Source organism: Centruroides sculpturatus, unplaced genomic scaffold, assembly GCF_000671375.1.
Source record: "Centruroides sculpturatus isolate CEXI.00-Female unplaced genomic scaffold, Cexi_2.0 scaffold220, whole genome shotgun sequence".
Taxonomy (NCBI): domain Eukaryota; kingdom Metazoa; phylum Arthropoda; class Arachnida; order Scorpiones; family Buthidae; genus Centruroides; species Centruroides sculpturatus.
Genome location: NW_019384540.1, coordinates 766,798 through 786,501, shown reverse-complemented (window position 1 = coordinate 786,501; position 19,704 = coordinate 766,798). Strand labels below are relative to the sequence as shown.

The 19,704-nt window shown below is 31.8% G+C and overlaps 1 protein-coding gene across 1 annotated transcript in view; it reads left to right on the top strand.

Moving 5' to 3' along the window:
* LOC111623362 (hexosaminidase D-like) overlaps positions 1-19,568 on the top strand; it is a 29,362-nt gene extending 9,794 nt beyond the window's left edge. The window contains exons 4-15 of the mRNA XM_023365911.1: positions 5,119-5,228; positions 7,396-7,483; positions 7,560-7,638; positions 9,257-9,342; positions 16,751-16,934; positions 17,497-17,571; positions 18,067-18,262; positions 18,329-18,411; positions 18,479-18,560; positions 18,638-18,748; positions 18,825-18,911; positions 19,007-19,568. Of these exons, the coding sequence (XP_023221679.1) occupies positions 5,119-5,228; positions 7,396-7,483; positions 7,560-7,638; positions 9,257-9,342; positions 16,751-16,934; positions 17,497-17,571; positions 18,067-18,262; positions 18,329-18,411; positions 18,479-18,560; positions 18,638-18,748; positions 18,825-18,911; positions 19,007-19,187 (1,362 nt within the window). The 3' untranslated portion in view covers positions 19,188-19,568. The remainder of the gene's footprint in view (positions 1-5,118; positions 5,229-7,395; positions 7,484-7,559; positions 7,639-9,256; positions 9,343-16,750; positions 16,935-17,496; positions 17,572-18,066; positions 18,263-18,328; positions 18,412-18,478; positions 18,561-18,637; positions 18,749-18,824; positions 18,912-19,006) is intronic.
* The last annotated feature ends 136 nt before the right edge of the window (positions 19,569-19,704 follow it).

Genomic DNA, 19,704 nt, shown 5'->3' with positions numbered 1-19,704 from the left:
TAATAATAATTTATTTCCAAGGGAATTTCCCCTATTTTGGGGGGTATACATATAGTAATATAATTTTACATTTTATTTTACATAATTATATAATAAGAAACATAATTAAAAAGATAAATCAGTAAGTCAACATGACTTAACAACATAACATTAGTTGATGCTTTAAACAACTCAAAAAATACAAATTGTCTTAGTAATTCATTTTCTAGGATTTAAAGTTGTGATGATAAGCCAATGGTTAAATATTACAGAGAATTTTCTCAGTAAATTTTACAAAAAAATTAAAAATTTTGTAAGCATCTTTTTTATTAATATTATTTAATTTATTTTTGAAGTCAATAGGTGAATTTAAACAGCATATATTTTTGATATTGCATTTTTCACGTATATTATTCAAGGGTTGACAGTTTTGTAGGAGGTGAAGCACCGAAAAATCCTCTTGTTGACATAGCAGGCAGTGTGTATTTGAAAGATTTATATAAGTATTATTAATAAAAAGCGAGTATTTATTTAGGCGTAGTTGAATTATTAATCGTTTTACATTCAGGTCTATTGGTAGCCATATATAAGGTTGGAACGAAGGGATATTTAAGATGTTGGTGTACCAGGGATGATAATTACTTTGGTTTAAGGAAAGTTGATCTTTATTGATTGATTGAGCGATAGCAGAATTCATCAAAAGAGAGTAACCATATTTCCAGTCATGAATTGAGTCTGTAAACAATAGTTCCGATATTCCAAAAGAGTTTAATATTCTTCGAATTTTATATTGCCATAACTGTTTATTATTGTTGTTTTTACTTTGTTTTACCATTTCTTGGTATAATAGTCTAGTATTGTCATCGCTTTTATATTTAAGTCTGTAGTAAAATTTTATTATTCTTTTTAACAATTGAGGAAAGATCCAAGAACGTGATGTTTCGTGTCGAATGGCATATCCAGGTATAGTATTTTCTAGTTGTAACAATTTACGTAGGAAATAAATATGCAGAGATTCGAGACTGTAAATGTAATCCAAGCCCCAAATTGGGCTGGCGTAATAAATGATAGGACTTATTGTAGTATTATAAAGTTTAAGATGAATGCTTAAATTTGACGTTTTCATTGTTGAACATAAAAATAAGAGGTTATCGATTGCCTTTTTGACCCTGACATTTAATTTTGACACTTGATGTTTAAAGGTTAAGTTCCAATCAAATTCCACTCCCAAATATTTGACTTCATTAGTTATTTGTAGTAGAGTATTTTCGTGATAAATTTTCGAGTCCTTATTAGCTAATTTTTTGTTTTTACGAAAAATGACAATGTTAGTTTTTGTAGGATTTATTTCGAGGTAAATTGAGTTGAAATAATGATTGAGTTGATTGATTTTGCGTTGCAGAGATATTTTATTTGGAGCTAAAATTACTAGATCGTCGGCGAAAAGGATGTAATGAAAAGAGGTATTGTTTATTTCGATGCCATCTGAGGAATAATTAAAAAGTTGATCAATGTCCCTTAGATAAAAATTAAACAGATATGGTGACAGAGGATCTCCTTGAAGTACACCACGTGAAAGATTTAGAGGTGGAGATATCGAATTTCCTTGTTTGATTCTAATGGTATAATTTCCATATAACTGTTTTATTGTAGAAGTGAATTTGACACTTGCACCACTAGCTTTTAATTTATTTATTAATAACGGTGTGTAGATTGAGTCAAAAGCTTTTTTAATGTCGATAAATGCGGCGTAAACTTTCCTATGTTTTTTTAAAAGATGCAGTTGAATTATCATTAATAAAATAAATATAGCAGATTCTGTTCCTTTGTTTTTTGTGAAGGCGTATTGAAATTTGGCTTCTAATTCATTAGTTTTAGTCCATTGCTGAAATCTATTTGCTATTATGGAGGTAAAACATTTTCTTAACGTTGATAGCAGTGCAATAGGTCTGTAGTTATTTGGAGATGATTTGTCACCCTTTTTATAAATCATGGTTAAATTAACTGTATTCCAAGATTCGGGAAAAGTAGATGTTTTGTACATAATATTATATAAATGAAGTAATTTTGATCTAGAGCTGTTAGACATTGATTTTAAAAATTTCGTAGGAATATTATCATGACCTGGAGTTGTGTGGCTTTTGGTTTTTTGAATTGCATCATTTAATTCTTCAATTGTAAAGTCAGCATCTAGATGTTCGTCATAAGCTTTTGCATTATTTATTGTTGGAGGTTTTAAGTAAATACTTGGATAACGTTGAAAAAAATTTTTCCAGGTATCGAAGTCAATAATTGGAGAGATTTCATTTATACAAGGTTTAGGTCGGTATTTCCTTACAGTGGACCAAAAAAATTTATTGTCCTTATTATATTGAATTAGATTTAGTTCGAGCTTTCTAAAATAATTTTTCTTTTTTGTCTTAATTAAGTTGTTATACGTTCGTTTTGCTTCCTTATATTTATTAAAGTTGATTTCATTTGAATTTTTTCTGAACGTTTTTAATTTTGCTATTTTTTCCTTTTTCATATTGTAGCAGTCGTAATCGAACCATTCCTGTCCAGATTCTTTGTGAAGTTTCTTTCTGTCGCTATCCACAATTATGTAATTATTCATTATATTTATCATTAAGTTATATATTTCGTCGCTGTTGCATTCTGTAATTTTCGGGATGTTATCAAATCGGTTTTCAAATTCATTAGCGTATCTATTTGATTTATATTGTATACTTATTTTTTTATTTAAGGTATTTTTAGAATTTTTTTCCAAGAAGAATAGAAAAGTTGTTTTTGTAGGAAGGTGATCCGAAATATCAAAATCAAGAACATCAAATCTCAAGCAATAATCCAATAACAATTCTGAACATATCGTGTAATCAATAGTTGATCTTCCATTGTGAGTTAGACAAGTATATTCTGCAGGAATATCGTTCTTAAGCCGTCCATTAATTATATACATTTTGAGATTTTTTATTACTTCAATTAGCTTTTGACCGAGGTTATTTAAGTGCTTATCTTTTGATTGACGGATATTTTGTATTAAAAAGTTATTACCAGTATATTTAGAATCCATTTTCTCTGCAATTCTCGCGTTGAAGTCGCCGACTAATATGTAGTAAGGAGTCGTATAATGCCAAAGTTCTATTTGTTTAGATATTTCATTCAATGTTGATATGTCTTCAGGTGGAATATATATGAGCATCAGATTTATTAGGTTATTCGTAGTGTTATTTAGAGTTGGTTTCATGAATTGAATGAGAAGGAGAATAAAATTGTTAGATTTTTTTGTCTGTAGAATTTTACAAAGACCTTTTTTTATTAGTAAACACAGGCCTCCACTTGGACGGCCTGGGCCTATTGGTTTTTTCGCTAGAGTTGATACCAATGTATAATTTTCGAAGAAGTTTGAGTTATAGATTGATTCTGAGGTTATCCAGGTTTCGGTAATTGCAGTAATATCCGGTTCGTGCTTCGAATTAAAGACATTTAATTGTGGTATTTTATTTTTAAGTCCTTGGCTATTCCAATTTATTATTGTTAAATATTGATTATTAGAACATGATTTGCGATATTGAGTTTTCTCTCTATTGTTGATTTGTCATTTAGATAAAGTCGTTATTCCTGATGATGGGAGAAACGTATCAACATATACCAATTTTCCCGTTCTTAAACTGTAAGTTATCTTTTCTCGCTCAACTGTTAAAATATCGTTTCGTAATTTCACCTGAGGATTTTGTTTTCGTAGTTCATAAAAATTTGGTAGTAGTTTTTTACGTCTAGTTCTTGAGTTAATAGTTATATCCGGGGAGATCTGTACATTGAGCCAATCACCAAGAAGATTTTGTTGTTTTATACGTATAAATGAAGAAAAGATGAGATCTCTCGTTTGATTATTATTAAAAGTGATTCTAATTATTAGGTTTGGAGTTTTTGATAATTGAATTATCTCAAGTATATCCTTTTGAGTTATTTCTTGTAAATTTAATGTATTAGTAATAAAGTTGAGTATTTCTGCTTTTGAAATGTTTTTATGATTTGGGTAATTATACATAATTATATTGTTGTAACGATGTTCATTTGTTAACGAGTCCATTTTAAATTGTAGGAGTTCTTTATCCGTTTGTAATTTGTCTATTTCTTGCTTCAAACTATTAATCTGATCTTCCATTTTTTTCTGAGTTTCTTTCGTTTCACGAATGTTTTCGTGAATAATATCAAGTTCCTGTTTAATAATTACCATTTGATTAAAGAGTTTGTCATTAGTTGTATTTATCAAATCCGAAATTTTGTCCCAAAGCACTGAAGTAATGGTGTCTAATGAAATGTCCGGTTTATTAGTCAAAATTTGTTCAGAAATAGTTGACTCACCTGGAGTATCATTTGCACTAGTTTGCGATGATTTTCGATTATAATTCACTTCTTCGATGCATTCTTCCTGAAGGTTTTCTTCGGGGCAAAAATTGAAGTCCATTATCGTTTTAGAATTTGATGAAGATGACTGGTTCTTCTTTGTTCCTGGTTGGGTACGATTTAATGGAGGTCTTCCTCGTTTGGGTGGTGAACGTTGCATAGTAATTATTTTTATTATAACCAATATAAGTTATAATAATAATTAATAATAACAATTTTAAACTTATTAGTGATATTTAACGTTTAAAAAACGATTAAATTCTTATTCTTGGTGTAGAAAGCCGAGTGCTCTGAAAAATACGCCAGTAGCCTCGACGGAAGAACACGCCCCCCATTAATTTTAATAATTATTAAATTTATTATTATTTATTTAATTTTGCCTGCATATTTTGAATCCTTAGTTATAATTTTTTTAATTAATTGAACTATCGGGCTAACTAGTTGTATTTAATGTTAAGACAACACAGTGAATGATAATTAGGCAATATATTATTATTTTATCTATCATAAGAAAATTTCCTACAGTATATTCATTCAAAATAGATTGATACATAGATTTACAGTTTAAATTTGATTAGATTTTTATTCCAATAGAAAAAAGATTAGAAAGACAATAATGTTTGCTGTAAATTTGTATTAAAAAGTATTGCAGAGAAGTACAAGTGTTGATGTACGAGTTGTTGAAGTTTTTCCATCTTTGATTTTCTTTTCTGTTATTAAACTATGTTTCAGTTGTTTCCGCTATTTAAATTGCTCGGTGCAACCGGACTCTTAATCGAATATGAAGATATGTTTCCGTACGACGGACAACTCAAAGAAATATCGCAACCCGAATGTTACAGGTTAGTTTTTATTTAAAAGTAGATTCATAACAAATCTAAAAATTAGTCTAGTCTACTTTGTTAAATATGATAAAATCAGTGGGATTCAAATAATTAAACAACTGGTTTGCTGTAGTAAATATAAAATAAAAAATAAAAACCATATATTCATAAATTTATGCATAGAGACTTACAGTACTTTTTCACATCAATGCATCCTGCATATTAAAAAAGTATACAAAATAATAACAACAGTAGAAAAAATAAACTAAAACATATAATATAGTCTATTTCAAAATTATAAACACACCCAAATTTTTTCCATAACAAAAAACATTAATAATAGTAATGTATTTATTATATTAGTATGTTGTTTACAACATCAATTTAAACATTTTCTGAAATTTTTAGAGCTATCTGACAGTTACAAAAAAACTTATCACAGATTTTCAATTTTTGATTGTTTCAAAAGTATAAACACAGATGCATAAAATTAGTGTGATAATTTATTTATTAATTATTAGTTTAATTAGTTGTCACCAGAGAGTAGTATCATTGATTATTACAAACATGGTGCCAATTTTAAACAGTTTTTTTTGTGATTTAAAGCAATGCCTTGTAAAAAAACACCGAGAGTTGGAAATAAGTGAAATTTACCAACTAAAAGGAGCAGGACAATCTCTATGACAAATTTCAGCAGCAGTAAATCAATCTAAATATGCAGTGAGAAATGTATTAACTCAGGGCGAAAATTATGGCAGAAATAAGCAGTGTGGATAGGCAAAAACTCCTTACACCCAGAAATGAAAGAAAAGGTTTTCGGCTACTGACGGTCAACAAGTTGACTGTCAGGGAATCAGCATCAACATTGCCAATTGCAGTTTCACCAGCAACTGTATGGAGATGTATGCATAATCACAAAAATGCCAAATTTACAAAACAAATTGACTTTATCCGATAATCAGTTTAAAATATTCCTAATGTTACATGCTGTTTCAAGACAGGGACCTGTAATATTGCCATATTTAGGACACAAATATTTATCGTTATGATACATACAGCTTATCAGTAGCAGACCGCACCATAAAAAGTTTACATAAATATGTTTTGACTAGCTGTTACCCACGGAAGATTTGCAAGCAAACCCCATTTATATTCAGTATTTCAACAACCATAGTAATTGTTATATAACACCTACCGCNCAGTATATAATAATACTAGCTGTTACCTGCAACTTTGCCCACACAGATTTTGCAAGCAAAACCCATTTATATTCAGTAATTCAACAACCATAGTAATTGTTATATAACACATACCACTGAGAATTGCTGAGAATCAAACAAACTGTTTTCAATTTGATTAATTTTCTGGAACGTTTACAATTATTCTATAATTGAACCAATAAGCAATAACAAATTTGAATTTAAAACGGTTTGAACATTTAGTTAAAAAATCAAAATATATAAAAATATTTATAACAATGTCTGAAATGTTATCAATTTAATACACCTAAGTACTCAATGAAGACTAAACGCAGTTAAAAATAAAAAATCGCATCTAAAATAGTACAGTAGAAGCTGTTCTTCCGGTTAAGCCTTAATTCTCTCCCTCTCCCCCCGCGGGGGAATTTAGAAAAATCCCTTCTTAGTGTGCGTTTCCATGACGTACCCTAATTGTGTACCAAATTTCACCTCTTTAGGTTCAGTGGTTTGCTCTGGGTGATGATTAATCAGTGACTCAGTCAGTCAGGACAAGTAATTTTATATATTTAGATAAATACATCATTAACCATATCTCCATTAACAAGTGGCACATACCCCTTTATGGTAGTTGGCACAAAATTTTTCAGCCTAATTACATATTACTTTTTCCGGGAGTAACCGAAAGTTATAAAGTACGTACAGTACATTTCAAATTAGAGATGTAATTTTAATTTTAGTTTGTAACTTTGAATATAAAATTTCCAAATGTAATGGCAATATTAATAATAATTTATATTACACAAACAAAAATTATTTTGTGCTACTGGAAATTCAAGAGTGAAATTGAGCTTCATATAATATATTTTACATGAAAATATTCTATAATAAAATATTACTTTCTCGGTTGGAAATTAACTTTATAAAAATTTTTGAAGTACTAATATTTTACGTATGATGTTAATTTGATGAAATTTTTATTTTTTCAGTAAAATGGAAATTAAAACATTACAAAAACTAGCCGAAGACAATGACCTCTCAATATTTCCACTAGTACAGACCTTTGGACATTTGGAAGTGAGTACTGCCATTTGCAGTAAATTACAAATATTTTTGAAAAATACGATTACTAAATATATATTTTCTAATGCAGTTTCTTTTAAAACATCCGAAATTTTTCGAATTAAGAGAAATAAGTAAATATCCAAATACTCTCTGTCCCTCTCATCCTCGTAAGTATTGGATTTTTTTTAATAAACTAACAATGTCGAATATGTTCTGTCATAAAAATTGGCACAAGCTAAAAACGTTGTCAATTTTCATGATTTTTGCTTCCGTACTAAAAGATAATAGGAAGAAAAAGGATTCGTAGATATAAATTTAATTGTCTATGATATCTGGATTATTAGGACTTTTGACAAGTTTATTAATTGTTTATTGAAGGAACAATCTAAATATTAATGTAATTGGGAATTTAATGGTAATCTGAAGACATCGAAGTCCAAAATGTATGTAAATTATTTGAATATCTGAACATACTGACAGAAAATATGTTTTTTGTAAGTAGAAAAATTTAGGACGCATCATTTATACCTGTTTTGATTACCATATTCTTTAACATGTGGGTATAAGATGGTCCCAAAGGATGTTCGAGAAAGGAAATGTTGCCTGGCCCCCTCCGATTCAGGAGACTAATAGGAAGAATATGGTTTTGAGACAAAGTACCAGTTCTAAATTTATTTACATGAAATGAGCAAAAAACAATTGTGTGTATATATGTTCTATAGAAGGATGATACAAGGAAGAAACATGTTGCACTAGTAATCAAAGAGAACATCTTTGAGATAAACCCAATCTCTAGAAATTCAAACTGTCAAAAAAGAGATGGACCAACCAAACAGGACCACCGAATTTAGATACCGAAACACACTTGGTTGGAGTATTTGAACTGACCACCTGGAGGTGGCAGTTCAAATACTCCAAATTTAGACATTTTTGCATTTTATGGATACCAATCTGATAGAGAAATTTTGGATGGCTGGTAAATTTTCCATACAGTGTTTTTGATATTTTTTTGTTAGGACATTTCTTGTAAGAGAGAGAATATAAAGTGTAGCATCACAGGTTCATGTATATTGAAAATTGGCACAGGGTTTCATTTTTTTTTTACATTCCAGAAATAACACTTCTAACAAGAACAAATTTGTGGAATTAGATACTGGGAACAATATTTTTTCATTTGCATGTTAAACTTCACTGCGACGTCGGAGATTGACGTTGCAATACAAGTCCTGTAGTCCCAAGAAATCCAGTTTAAATTCTTATAAATAATAACAAATTAAGATAACATTTCTTATCCATTGCACCATCAATATTAGTAAATTAGTATTTAATTTCAATTCTACATAATGCACACATTAGCATTTTCTTAAATGACGTTCGATTGGATTCCAATAAAAATGAAATGAGTATTCTCTAAATTTATCAATTTTGAGCATAACGTATGTCTACTTGTAATAAAACAACAGTCGTGGCTTGCCGTTATGTCCCATAAAGTTAAAGCAGATCTTATAATAAATTAAATGATATTGGATTAAAAAAAACATCATAAAAGAAATTCTTAAAAATTAATATTAAAATATCTGAACTACTTTGACTTTTTTCAAAATTATGTATGAAAATCCCAAATAAAATTATTACAGAAATGATATTTGTTTGATGAACATATCAGAAATTAACATTTATCATTAATTCTTCCATTTATTACTAGAATATCTTTAATCTGATGTATTTTATAAGCAAAATATGAAAGTTTTTAACTAAAAAGACAATACTTTAAAATTATTCTAGGTTCGTTGTCGGTCGTATTTGAATTACTGAATCAAGTTTTAGAACTGCATCCTTACGTAAAATGGTTACATTTGGGTGCGGACGAAGTAAGTATTTAATAATAATCGTACAATAACTTTTCATTTTAATGTTGCTTGAAGGTCACATTGGTTCCGGTCTGAACCTTCATGACCCTCAAGCAGTGAGCCGAGAATGCCCATTATTGGTGCAGAACAGAGGTGCATGGTCTGCTTGCAATGACTGAAGATTATTGTTTTGGCTGTGAACAAAATATATTATTTTGATAGTTTTAAAATATAAAAATTAATATGCATCTCTGATTCAAAAATAGTAATAATATCTGTTTTTCCTCTTTCCATAAGGCAGCATTGTCCCCTAACCAGTTAAATACAATCACACTAATCCATAGTCTGGTTGTATTGTCATCATTAATTGAGATTTGCAAGATCTGCAGTAGCAGTTTGCTAACATTGCAGGCCAACTGCTCGAAACTTCTTCCAGGAAGAATGCAATACCATTTATTCATTACATTTGCAAGTCTCTATATACAAGGGTGATTTGACTTCTGTCTAGAATTTTAGCAACAGTAATGAACTGTATGCATTATGTAGTCCAAATATATGTTTCCTTGTATACTCCCTCTACACAAACACACACAACGATGCCATGTATGCAGAACACCAGCCAAAAGAAGCATGAATCTTTTGGCTGGTGTTGGGATGGCTGCATGATGAACTCTGTCTTTGGCATTCCTGATAAATCTCCCATTTTCCTAGGTTTCCTTCAAATGACCAAATGGATTACAACTACACAGTGATAGATAGGGACCACAGACCAAATAAACCAGAATTTCCCAAATGAATCTCCAAGTACCTCCACCGTTTCCAGCATAGCGTCAGCACATGGGAGGTGTATACAAAGAAATATTTAAGTGATAATCTCCATGCTAGATCTCCTTTTAAGGTTATTTTAAAAACTTTTTTCCTCTCAATTAATAATTTTATTTAGGTTTTTCTTCCAGTTTTCACAAGCATTAGAATCATAGCTCTTTTTAACATGTGAGCTTGAGTATCGCTTGGGGCTCCAATAATTTCCAATTTCTTTCCAGTATATTAAAATTTTATAAAATTTATACTTTTTGTAACATACTACAGAATTCATTAACGATCAAAAAATAAATAATGGCTTTTTTTCACTGTCTTGAAGCCATATAATTTTACAGTTGTGGATTAATAACTGCTTTTATGTAAGTGGTTGAATTATCTATATAAATAAAAATGTAAATGTTCATTTGTTTAAAATCTTAAATCTCCGAAAGTTCTTAACCGATTTCTTTGAAATTTTAACACATTGCATTCAAATACGTGCATGCTTTTATATTATATAGATGTTGAAATTTCCTCCTCCCATGGGAGAGGGGTAAAATTAAGGCTTACCATGAAGAACTGGTCTTATATTATTCTATTTTAGATGCGGTTTTTTGTGTTTTTGATTGCGTTTTAATAGGGTACATGAAGAGAATGTACACTAAGAAGGGATTTTTCGAAATTCCCTCCCGCGGGGAGTGTTATAACATTTATAATAAATACATTTTGAGTCACAGCAATGCGTGGTTGGGTACAACTAGTTAAAAATAAAAATTAGCAATTATAAAAAGTTGAAATTGTTAAATTAGAATAAAAAAACAATTAATTTAAAAGTTTGCAAACAAATTTTTAAAAAGTTGAAATGGTAATTTATTAGAATGTTCCCTTTGAAATAAAAATTTTTACTGAACTATTTAGCTAATTTAATCGTTTTTCACATTGTGTAGTGATGTTTTAAACAGTTACCTGACATTTACAGTAAAAGATATAAATTAACTTGTGGTCAGCACAATTATTTTATGTTGTTACGATTTTCCTCGAAAGTACTGTACTGCAAGCACATTTCTCTCTCTCTCTCCTGTTAATTTCCTGCACTTTGATACAGAGTTTAATCATTAGTCTAATAAAATAAAGTTGGGTAACAAATATCACTGATTTTGGCAAATTTAGGGCTTAAAAACTGGCAACATTGATCATTTCTGTAGTATGTTATAGTTTTGAATATCAACTATGTATTATGTTCAATTTTTTACATGGCACAGTCTTTGGAACTTATTGATTATGCAAAAAGGATAGGTGTACTCAATATTCAGAGTAAGTAAAATGCAGTTTTATTAAGTCAATATTCCATACTGTAAGAAATGAGAGAATCAGGGAAAGTTATAGAATTCAGAATAAAAATTTGAATAAGAAGGAACCATGCACACAGTTTTATCACCATTACTGAAATTCCAGATAGAAGTCAAACCACCCTTGTAAGCATGTAGAGTAGATTTTTATGTACTGTCTATTTTGTGTAAATTAATATTTTTCAAAAGAAAACAAATCTGAATTAAACTATTTGATTTGTGAAACATCACAAGCAGAAAAATAAAATGTAATAATTCTCTCTCCTGTTGGCATTAATTAAGTGGCCTTGGTCCCACACTAGAACAGTTGGGTGATTTCAGATTTTCTTGAGAGTCAAACTTGGCAACCTGCTACTCTAAAGAATCCATTTTAATCATTAAGATGAAGTGATGCAAAGTGTGGCCACCCCACAAAGGGTTGTTCAAATGAAACATACTGCAGTACAACTGGCCGAAAATGAGTAGTTTGACAGTAGCAATACTTTTGTGATGGACTTTCAGCTGTGGTCAAACAGTTGTTCTTACGCGTAATCATCTGTGATGTTTGGGCAGCAGTCCCAACGATTGACAAGTTTCTGTATGCCTTCCGTAAAGAAAATTGTTGGCTGGAACCAGAACCGTTTCTCTGCCACAGCATTGACTTCTTGATTGGAGGTAAAAGTGCATCCCTTTAAAGCCTTTTCCTGGTGGCCAAAGGATAAAAATGTCACAAGGAAAAAGTCCAGACTGTGTGGAGGGTGGGCATGGATCTTGTGTATCTTTCTTTCTTATACTGGAATTGAATCATGGCCCGTTGGGCACACCTGGATGTATCCATGGTGCACTTCTGTTGGAAAAGTGGTCTTTAACATAGCATAGCCTTGTGTTAACCGAGCACGTGACTAACTGTTTCTCTTGGTTTTGGTGTACAAGGTCTGTTCAAAAAGTTCCTGAACTTTATTTATTACAAAAAAAAAAAAAATATTCACTTACAATTTATTGGTCAGGGTCCCCTTCAAAGTAGTCTCCTCTCCAACGTATACACTTATCCCAACGGTGTTTCCACTTTTTGAAACAGTCCTGGAATGCTCATAAGCTCCTCCGTTGAATTTTTCTCTATCTCTGGAATGGTGGCAAATCGTTTTCCTTTGAGCGGGTTTTTTAGTTTGGGGTACAGGAAAAAGTCGCATGGGTCCAGGGTGGGTAGGGAAGCAGAGCGGTCTTGTTTTTGGCCAAACACTCACAAATTCTGAGGGACGAATGAGCCTGTGTATTGTCATGGTGAATAAACCACTCACCACTCCTCCAAAGTTCGGGCTGTTTTCACCTGATTTGTAACCCCCAGGTAGCATAACTCTGTGTTGACTGTCTGGCCTGTAGGTAGGTATTTGTGATGCACAACCCTCATTGCATCAAAAAAAAAAAGTCAACATCACCTTAACATTTGAGCAAACTTGTCAAGCTTTTTTGGGGTGGGGGACGTTTCACCCACCCATGGAAAGTTTCCGTAAAGGATTTCCCAAGTTTCACACAGAATTTCACAAAACAACACTGCTCCTTCAAAGAGCTCATGTCTGCAGATCCAATTTTTTTGCCAAACCCCACAAACACCCCTTTACATAAATGGCCGTAACTAATCACCAAAATAAGATATCAACAAACGGATTGAAGGAGGTTACTCAGGAGGTTTCTGTGGACACAACACTTTCAAGCAGATTAAAAAATAACCAATTGGAGGCGCACTATTAAAAAAGTTCCCAAACTTTTTGAACAGACCTCGTATACATTGCTGCCATTCTACCATCCACTGTGTCAAATATTCTGGCAGCACATGCAGTCTATTTCATTTGAACGGTCCTTATATATAAAAAGTACTATAATTCTATAATTACTTTTTAGCACAAAATAAACTTTTGCTGCTAAATATGAAAGCAATATCTTGGTTAACTGACTTGGGTCACCCTGTGAACAGTAGATTATAAAAAAAATGTTTCCACAATTATTACTCAACTGACAGATGTAATATGCCACTAGATTATTTTGTTATAAACCAAAATTTTTTTAGAGGGTTGTGAAAAAATTGTGTCATTGGTGCAAATTAAAGTATGCAAAGGTTGATAATTCAATTTGCTCCATTATTTGATGATGCACTTCTGTATGTAGTTAGTGTCTTTTGTGTACATTTTTCAAGATGTTTCAGCAGTTATAACATTCGACACACATGCCATGTTGAATTTTTGCTTAATTTTATGTGTAATGTTAGGTGGTGAGCTTAAACATGATACAATGTTACAAACACTAATGGCAGGCAAAGTAAACAAAACTTTGTGGAACCATTGTGCAAATATTGTCCTTTCTAGACTTTCTCTTTGAAGTAGGTGAAATTGCAAAGCAACACAACTCATGAGGGCTTTTTTGTGTGGTCCTTCGAAGTCACAAGCAATGTTCCCTCTAATTTTTTTTGTAGATGAGTGGAACATATACTTCTCTGAGCAAAAAAAATTTTTGCTGAGCAGATTGAGCAAAAAATTTTTCTGAGCATATATATATAAAATCTTATTTTTTCCTATAAAAATCAAAATAATGAATTATAGAGATTAAAATTCATTTTAAAACATACTTTTATACAAAATATTATCTTTTGTCAATGATTTAATGTATTTAATCGAAATATACGCAACAATAATCATGTTGCAGACAGAGTGAGAAATAAGTAAACAATAATTCAAATAGGTGTGCATGCTCGCCTGCGCGGCAACAATTTGAGCAGTACGCGGCCATGCAACCGCGCAGCTTAGAGGGAACATTGATCATAAGTAGATAGTTTGTGAATGGTTTTATTTGTCTCTGAAGTTCACATTCATCTCCTTTTATGCCATTTCTGCTCCTTTCTACAAGAGTCTAGCGTCGAGTCAGATTTGGTGGCAATACTTTTTTGCGCGTCCATTCCTGTTGGAATTTAGATTGTTATCAAAGGACATCCCACAGGAGATCCTCTCCAAAAAAATGCATTCAACTGGATGGAAGGTAAAATCACTGTGTTGGGATTTGAGTAGGCTGTACTGTACTCATGATCCCTAAAACTTTCAATGTGATCTTTGAAGTTGGGTGGGAATTGTAAACTTCACTTTATTTAGTCTATTTGAACACCTTAATGTGGATGCTATTCTATCATTGTTAGTTTTTTCCTTTAACAGTCTGCTCCCACAAGTCACTAAAGAATACTTTATCCACTTTTGGATGAAGAACCATCTTGGACAATTGAAAATGGCACAAATGTTATTATATAAATAATGTTGTAAAAGATTATCAGAAAAGTATTTAGACCTTGCAAGAGTTGCTTTTAAGATGTTTTGAAAGAATGCACTAATAGTTCAGTAATTCCCTCCTAGATTACATCATTTTCCATGTATTGAAAGAACTGGTAATGATACCAAGTTTATTTACTGTATATCTTGTCTTATAATAGACAGTCTTCAGTTATGAAGCCCAATTCATCAAGGATTCTAGTATCATTTAAATACTGAATAATTCCCTCTATTTCCAGTGACTGATCTATGCAGTCACTCATTTTGTTTATTGCTCTTGTTGCTTTGTTTCCTTGATATTGTCTACTTTCTGCCATTTTTTTCCAGTGTGCAATAGTTGCCTTTTGTCAATGGTGCATTTGTTTGCCCGTTTAGTCGGTTGGTAAGTGCACACATTATGTTGCCTTGCAACCTTGCTCTACTGTGTCTAATTTTAATGCATCATCTGAACATTGCTCAAAGACAGCAATGAGTGATTTTCCCTTTTGTCTTAGATAATCCACAACCATTCAATTATTTCCTTATTATTGTGATTACCACTCCAGAATCTACAATAAAGTTTTGGTCTCAACCAGACAGGTAATATTAAACTTTTGCCATTAAGGGACCTGCAAATATCAATGACATCAAGAAATCTGCATTATCCTCTAAATCCTTTAGACTTGTTATGGCACAAATCCTGCTAAACAATTCATCCTCCCACAATCATAACAATTAAATTTAGTTGTTGTCTCTTGCATCCATATTTCTGATAACATATTAATTTTTCCTTCTTTCAGCTGTTCCCATATTCTAGAGGTGACAGCTTTGAAAGTAGCAATACTGTAAGCATTTATAGTCTCTTATTTGCTCTAGACCAAGTCTAGCCAATACCACTGTGCTCTTTTCAGATAGCATTGTAAACACAAGTCAACTTTATAGATGTTCTGGGACCTCTTACAATTAACACTACTTCTACAGTGTGGAATTGCAAATGAGCCTCTGCTTCACTGTGTAGTATGTTTTGATAGTGCCCAAGGCATCTTAATCAGACTATTGAGCACACTTGCCTTCCTTCCATAACTATTTCTGGTATTATTCCATAACTTTTCTCCAAAACATTTGCAACATCTCTTTCCAAACTGTTGTTTGGGACAAACTCATTATTATCCTTCTCACCTATGCCTGTGTTTTCTGAATGAATTAGGTGGAGATCATTATCCTCCCTTTGACCCTCTTCGATGCCATCATTAATCCTACTGACAATCACATCACATCCTTTTCCAAACAGATAGTATTCCTGTGGATGTATAAACTCAAATTGATGTAGTAAATCAAAATAGAAGACTACTGCTGGTGTCTTTCCCTTTCATCAGAAATTGTTTTAGCTCAGTGTACCCAGTAATCCTGTTGACTGCACTGGCAATGATTGGCTGGTTGTCTCTCTGAAGTAGATAAGCTTGGCCGGCAACATATACAAGGTCTTTCTTGGATGGCGACACTGGTTGCACATTCCTGTGTCGGAATTTTAACTGTCCTCAACACGCTGCAAGTTATCCCCTCCAAAAAAATGTGTCTGGACAGACGGAAGGTAAATTTGATGTCTTGGGATCCAAGTGGGCTTAGGCTCTATTTGCAAACCCTGAACTTTAGATCTGATCCTTACATAAAACCAGTATACTATTAAATCCAATGCAAATCTGTGTTATTTATAATTTGTGACCTAATCTATGAAATTCTCTTGATATCAGTTAATATTTTGATAAAGCAATTGCATCATTAATGTTTAACCTCTTATTGACTTAAGCTTAATTCTTACCACATACACATGCTACTACCATTTGTTGAAATGTCTATTAGTGTTTCTTGAAACCCAGCTGATTGTTAATGTTTACAGCTATATTAAATTTATTCACATTATCATTGAGAAAATACTTAATACATTCATCCTAGATTATTTTTAGAATTTTGTAAACTATTATAAAATCTTGAATAAAGTTGTGCCATTTATAGGTTTGGCATCTGGGTGAATGTGAGAGATGCATAAAGAGAATGAGGGAGAACAAATGGGACAAAGATGCTCTCTTTCTTGATTACGTTCGGACGTTGTCACAGTTAATAAAACAGAAATGTCCAAATTTATCTCTCATAATTTGGGACGACATGTTGAGGAATTTTGACGTCAAAGTTATTAAAGGTGAGTTTTTACGAAACAAATTTACGTAGTTAAAATAATTTCTAAAATCATCAATATATACTAATGCATGTTCTGTGTGTACCAGTTCAGCATGTGATTTGTAAGAGTATGTGTGACATTTGCAGTCAACCAATTTGTTTATGTTAGATTCTGGCACTCTAAAGTTATAATAATGCTCCATCTCTTATTACTTGTAACAAATTAAGGAATCTGGGTCCAGTTCGAATCCGGATTCCCACAGTGCTGAACTGACCTTAATGAGGTTGGTGTTAAAGTATTGCAGGCCATTTTAATAAAAGCTCCATTTGTTGAGTCAAGATACTTTGTCATTTTAGATGATCTTTAGACTTTTATAACACAATGCGCCTTTATGAAAGGAAATACCGAATCCATGGTGTATTATCATACATGCAATAATTAAAATCTGTGGCTACGAAATCATACAAATCGATTCTATAAATATGTAGTGTTTTGCAAAGATTGTGCTATAATGGGAGCTTAGATAGTTTGTTAAAATATTCACTAAATACAGTAATTTAATCATAATTTTTCTGATTATTAGATTCTGGAATAGGAGAAATAGTAGAGCCCATGATCTGGCATTATTTACCGCCCGACGAATTTAGACTCAAGAGCCGTAAGTAAGTCTTCAGAATTTCAATCCAAGATTTTTGTAGCTTAATTTATCAAGGTTTAACTTAAAACCATTAATATTTGCATTTTTTCAGCTGAAAAATGCACTGTTTTTAACTATATGTATCACTCAAAAACCAACACCAGCAAATGAGTGATATATATAGTTAGTTAAATTAAAAACAGTGCAAACAGTGAACAAACCAGTTGTTCAGATGCACTGTTTTTAATTTCATTATTTTACTGTCAGCATAAATAATTTGGATTTGTTTTATTCTGTTCAATATTTAAAATCTGTATAAAACCAAAAGATTTTATATTTGCAAAATAAAACCCAAATACTGTGGAATTTCAAACAGAAAGAAGGATCGACAGGCAAAAATCCAAGTTTGACCGGGTAGATCCGTCTCGTATTTTGCTCATGAAATAAATTTATATACATATGAATAGACTATACGAGTCATCAATTTCTAAAAAAGAGAATTTTAAAAAATTACAGCTTTATGGAATAAATACAATGCCATCTTCCCTAAGATATGGATAGCCAGTGCCTTTAAGGGAGCAACGGAAATGACTCAGCTTTTGACTCCTCCTCGTTACCACCTGCTCAATCATAAAGCTTGGTTGGAAGTTCTTGGAAACGAAGCGGTCAATTTCCAGTGCGTTCGGGGCATTGCTTTAACTGGATGGCAAAGGTATACAAGAGTACAAATTCATTTAAATCTACAATTAAAGAATTAATGTTTGATATTTTGTCCCAGGTTCGATCATTTCACAGTGTTGTGCGAGCTTCTTCCCGTCGGATTACCTAGTCTTGCCGTGTGCTTACAGATGTTGATAGAAGGTAATTGACTAATTTAATGTAAACATTATTAACTTTAAGATGGCTTAATCGTTGGCTTGTTTCGAAGGAGATTTTAACGAAGACGCCCATCAAAAGGCATCTCGTTTACTCGGGTTTTCCGACAAAATCGTCCTTGACGTTTACCCGAGGTAATTTCGTTAAGAGACGGTTACGAAAATAAACTTCTAACGTGCCAATTAAATAAGTTTGAATGTTCCTCTGGCAGGCCTCAGCCATTACCTCCCGTTCCAAGTTTTCCCGGTAGTAGTATATACATCAACTGTCTTTATCTTGCTAATTTATTAACGGAATACCAGATGCTAACAAATCATCCAAGGTAATTTTTTTATTTGCATTTTATATGTATTTTATTAATTGTGTTTCGATCATCTGAATCTGGTAACCATTTTCAGCATGAAAGGTGCATTCAGTGACTACCACATTTTGCAAAACCGCATCAATCCCCTACACATTGACCAGTTTTTGCCACATGCCAAAGCGTAAGTATACTTTATATTTATGGCTTAATAACTAGTATTTTGGGAATTTTTAAAATATCAATAAAGATCAATTAAATGTTGCGCATACCTTGCAGACTGTTGCTTAACCTGAAGAATCTCAACAACCAGTTCGTACAGGCGCTTTCAGAAATCTATTATCCCGGAACCGTTGAAGAGTGGCTGGCGACGAATACATTGCCATACATAGAAAAGCTGCAAAAATTAGTAAAAGAAGGAGAGGAACAAATAGCACATCATATAAAAGCAATTAAATAAATGCAAACTAGGTGATTTGTTATAAAATATATCCAATTTATTTCTGAAAAAAAGGAGGAGGGAAAAATCACACAAAAATATGTTCATTTACTCGAAAATTTACAAAATAACTTCCTAAAAATCTTGCACTTAAATGAGTTTTCACTAATACCAGTATTATTGATAGCGTGATTACAAAGCAATGCTCAGATTGATGCCAAAATGTAATTTTAAATACATTCAAAATTAGTGTTTTTTCTCATCCATTAAAACCTAATTTTGGCTCATTTATTTACTGTCAAGGATGCAATTGCTTTTAAATGGGAATATATTCAACATGCTTATTATTTGTAACTGAAAAAAAAAACCACCTGTAGCAATAAAAAGATATGCTCTATACACGATTAGTATCCGATATCATTTGAATTTCTAGATTATTTTTGTGAACAATTTACATATGAAATGATTTTATCTGATTAATTTTAAGTTAAATATGTTTCATCTATATAATAATGTGCTTCAAAACAAACTAAAAAAA